At 36.6% G+C, this 4,936-nt stretch overlaps 1 protein-coding gene across 1 annotated transcript in view; it reads left to right on the forward strand.

The window, feature by feature from the left end:
* The window catches only part of GFPT1 (glutamine--fructose-6-phosphate transaminase 1), a 49,863-nt gene that overhangs the window by 29,182 nt on the left and 15,745 nt on the right, over positions 1-4,936 (forward strand). The window contains exons 10-11 of the mRNA XM_015587488.2: positions 2,346-2,509; positions 3,465-3,560. Of these exons, the coding sequence (XP_015442974.1) occupies positions 2,346-2,509; positions 3,465-3,560 (260 nt within the window). The remainder of the gene's footprint in view (positions 1-2,345; positions 2,510-3,464; positions 3,561-4,936) is intronic.

Below are 4,936 nucleotides of genomic sequence, written 5' to 3' on the forward strand. Positions count from 1 at the left end.
ATCTGCAAATAGTGACAGTTCGACTTCTTTGTTTCCTATTTGGATGCCTTTTATTTCTTTCTCTTGCCTGACGACACTCGCTAGGACCTCCAATGTTATATTGAATAACAGTGGTGATAGTGGACAGCCTTGCCTTGTTCCTGATCTTGGAAGGTTTTTAGTTTTTCACCATTAAGTATAATGTTGGCTGAGGGTTTGTCATATATGGCCTTTATTATGTTAAGGTACTTTCCTTCTATACCGATTTTTTTAAGTGTTTTTATCGTAAATGGATGCTGTATCTTGTCGATTCTTATTTTTTAATTTTTTAATTTATGTGGTGTATCACATTAATTGATTTGTGTATGTCGAACCATCCCTATGCCTCTGAGATGAAGCCCACTTGATCGTGGTGTATAATCTTTTTAATATGTCGCTTTTTCAGTTCTTTAGTATCTTATTTAGGATTTTTGCATCTGTGTTCATGAGAGATAGTATTCTGTAGGTTTTTTTTGTGTGTGTTATTTTTACCAGGTTTAGGTATCAGAGTAATACTGAACTCATGAAATGAGTTGGGAAGTATTGCTTTCTCTTCGATTCTTTGGAAGAGTTTGAAGAGAATAGGTATTAAATCTTCTTTGAATGTTTGGTAGAATTCACTGGTGAAGACATCTTTTTAATGGGTTTTTAATAATTGTTTCAATTTCCATACTGCTGATTGGTGTATTTAGATTTTCCAGATCTTCTCGAATCAGTCTAGGAAGGTTGTATTTTTCTAAGTACTGGTCCATTTCTTCTAGGTCATTAAATTTGGTGTTATATACTTTTTCATAGTATTCTTGTATGATCCTTTGTATTTCTACAGTATCTGTCGTAATAAGAGCTTTTGTATTTTTTTTTTCGCTTCCTTTAGGAGTCTTAGGTTTTAGAGGGAGGAGATATTTTAAATTGGAGAGTTGAATGACTTAGTATCCCACTGATTATAGTATTGTTGCTAAAGTGTTGTACTTTTAGCCCAGTGTAGACATTTACCTTTTCAGTTCAGAAGTAATTGGCAACATAATCACTTTTATAAAGAAAATAGTACTAGACTAAGAGATTCTGAGAGAAAATGCAGTGGGATGCTTAGATGCATATATTCATGAAATACTGATAGTAATGAAGATAAAATAGAATCACTCAAATTGCCAGCAAGTATTTGAGTCATTGATTGTGTCTGAAAGTAAGGGGATCTAAAATCGAAAAATGATAACAGTTTAGAACTGCAGGGAATATATTATCTTAGTAGGATTTTTATAGGTGTGTAAGATGTGTAGTCAGTGCTCAGATGTGTCATTGCCATCATTAAGTAGGTTTATTAGAGTTGATAGTTATGACTTAAACTGAAAGTTGCAGAAGCATCTCAGTCTTTTTTCATTCACTCATGCATTTATATTGAACACCCTTACAAAACCGTATGCTGGGTTCAGGAGATAATGGTGAGTTAAAATAAAACTATTATTTGTCCTTAAGGAGCTCTTGCTTAATGGAGGAGACACATTTTAATCAATAGTCACACAAATGTAGAATTCCAGCTGTGAATTCCAGAGCTATAGAATGCTTATAACAGAGTGACTCACTTTCCTATGGGTAAATTTCTTTAAGGGAATGATGTTTGACTTGAGAGTTAAGGAGATATTAGGAGTTAATTAGGTGAAGAGGTAGAGAAAAGCACATTTATTCTCTACAGATGGATCAGCCTGTGAGCACTTGGAATGGGCGGGAACATGGCTGGAGTAGAGAGAGGAAGTTTGGTGGCTAGAGGGGACAGTAGGGGGTCATGGTAGGACGTTTTGTTTTCCTAAGAACCAAGGGGAAACTGTCAGGTGGTTTTTTGGGTGAGGGAGAAATCTTGATTAGAGTTGCCTTTTAATATCCATTTGGGCAGAAACAGGATGGATGGAGGGAGATTAGAGGGAGTGTGGGTGGACAAGTTAGGAGTTTTCTGTAGTAGTCCAGCCAGGAGCTGATGGTAGCTTGAACTGGTTTGTGGTTCTTTGTGGACTTAGAAGCTTTGAGAAATATTGAGGAGTTAAAATTGGAGGACTTGGTGATGGATAGAATGAAGAATAAACAACCATGCTTTCTTTGTGATTTAATCTAATTTGGTTTATGTTGCTACATAAACCTTTTATTCAGTGTCCACAGCGACCACTCCGCAGCCTTGCTCCCTTGTAGGGAATGGCATCGATAATCAGAAAGCCATCAGTGATATTGCAGGGTGATAGAGTTTGTATTTAAATTTGGTCCTTGTGTCCTAATGATAATTTTATTTGTAATAATAATCCTTGATTATTGATTGCAACATCTCCTTGAATGTTTTACAGTGCTGTCATAGAACACACCAATCGCGTCATCTTTCTTGAAGATGATGATGTAGCAGCAGTGGTGGACGGCCGTCTTTCTATCCATCGAATTAAACGAACTGCGGGAGATCACCCTGGAAGAGCTGTGCAAACCCTCCAGATGGAACTCCAGCAGATCATGAAGGGTGAAAGTTTTTGTCATGTTATAGCTTGGTGTTCTTAATGGAAAGGATACATTCTACTTACTGCCCTGTTATAGAAATCTGATAACACAATGCTGAGCGAAATCTTCCACATGATTAATGAAGGGATAACCCCAGGAAAAGGGGTGATTCTCTGGAAAAATTATCTGCTAGTTTTACAATAGTTCTCGTTCACACTAATTCGTGGTTTGTTGTTGCTAACATTAAAAAAAGAGATTGATTATTTAAATAGTATTTGATATTTTTAAGATACTTTATAAACATAGTTTCTCTTCTATTCTTTATTCCTCTCTTATTCTCAGTTTTCTCCAGTTTTCTCATATATAAAATGGGGATAATAGGACGCTACCTCATTAGGTTGTTTTGGGGATTAAGAGCGCTCATGTATGTAGGGCCCTTGATCAGTGCCTGACTCACTTAATGAGCCCCGCATAATGTTGGCTGCTATTAACCATTATGATTATTGAGATTACGGTTTTTCTCTTTTCTGGTGGGATTGTGGTGGGAATAAAAGCTAACATTTATCGTGTAACTGCCATATGTCAGGTCTTTGCTATATGGATCCACACTGCAATGCTATGAGGTAGCCGCTTTTCTTATTTTACACATTAAGGAGTTTCCCCAGAGCCACTTAGCTAGTAAAGAATAGAATCTTTATTTGAACCTCGATCTGGCTCCAAAACTTAAGCTTGTCCCACTCCCCTGTTTTGCTATAACTGCATATTTCAAGTGTGAGGTTAATAACTGTGATTTTTCCTTCTTACTCATTTTTCTTCATATAGGATAAAATGCCATATGTGAATATTGTTCTCTATTGCATGACCTTTTGTTTCTTAACCTTTAAGATTATGTTAAAGGAGGTAGACTTTTAGTTTTGTACAGATTTCTTATTCTTTGGCTTATTTTCGTTTTAATGATGTAATTTATATTACTTTAGGCAACTTCAGTTCATTTATGCAGAAGGAAATTTTTGAGCAGCCAGAATCAGTTGTGAACACAATGAGAGGAAGAGTCAACTTTGATGATTATACTGGTAATTACATGTGAATTATTTTATTATTTCGAAGTCTCCTGTGGGGTTGGCATAGACAGCCTGAAAGTTCATTGTCCTTGATAGCCTTATAGAGCAGCTCTGGCCATCAGTGAGGCCAGAAAGTCCTTCATGTATTATTCCACTGATACGAGGTATACTTAGAATAGTCAGATTCATAGAGACAAAAGGTAGATCAGTGGTTACCAGACACCAAGGAGAGGGGAGGGATGGCGAGTTATTATTTAATGGGTATAGAGTTTCATTTTGGGAAGATGAAAAGCTTCTGGAGATGGATGGTGGTGAGATTTGCACAACCGTGTGAATGTGTTCAATGCCACTGACTTGTCAACTTAAAAACAGTTAAAATGTTAATTTTATGTTATGTATATTTCACCATGATTAAGAAAAAGTGAATAATAACTAATGGCTGCAGGGAGCTGAGGGGAGGAGGGAAAGGAGAGTGACTGCTAGTGGATTTGGGGTTTTTTGGGAGGGGTGATGAAAATGTTCTAAAATTAGATGGTGGTAATTCAGAGTTGTACAATACACTAAAAAAACACTGTACATTTTTAAAGGGTGAATTAATGGGATGTGACATCTCAATAAAGTGATTCTAAAAAATATAAAAAATGATTAGAAAATCACATTTGAAAATTATTATCAGTTACAGGTATATTAAGGTGATTTTCCTGAGGGAAAAAAGTCCTTCAGTATACTATTAAAAACATTTAGCTTCTTTTCAGTTCAACAAACCTTTGTTTGGCACCTGCTGTGTACCAGAGACTGTCCTGGGCACTGAATTCTAAGGAGAGACCTGGTCCCCTGGCTGGGAAGCTTACGTATCTGCTTAGCCTGCCTGGGTTTTCTCTCTCAGCTTATATATGAGTAAAGGTCTGAACTTCCCCAGAGGTTTTTCCAGGTGTTTGCCTGATGCCTTATGGGATAACCTGTACTTTCCTGTGTGTTTAAGATAGAGGTGAGAGTGCAGCTCTGCTCTTATTTCTGGAAATTCTCTCTGGATCTGTGTCGCAGGAATGTGTGCACCTTGCTGAGATGTGTTTAAGATCGACAGCCTGTGGTTATAAGATGCTCATAAACTGTACATTGCTAAATTAGGTTTTTGGAACACTTTGTTTATTATGACAAGTTTAATAAACAGTTTAACAAAGAAGCTTTGGGCTAAGCTTCTCAGTGTTAGGAATTAGTTTTCGAGAAATATTAGCAGGTATGCAAAAATCTTTTTCTGAATCTGTGTGTCATAAGTATAATATTAAGTGTCTTCTTCACACCAAGTCCTGCTAATGGATAGAGAATGATTTCTCTGAATAAATGGTGTCTTTAGATCTTGTTCTTTTCCGAGCAGCATCAGACTCCCT

This window comes from Pteropus alecto, unplaced genomic scaffold (genome assembly GCF_000325575.1).
Source record: "Pteropus alecto unplaced genomic scaffold, ASM32557v1 scaffold131, whole genome shotgun sequence".
NCBI lineage: Eukaryota > Metazoa > Chordata > Mammalia > Chiroptera > Pteropodidae > Pteropus > Pteropus alecto.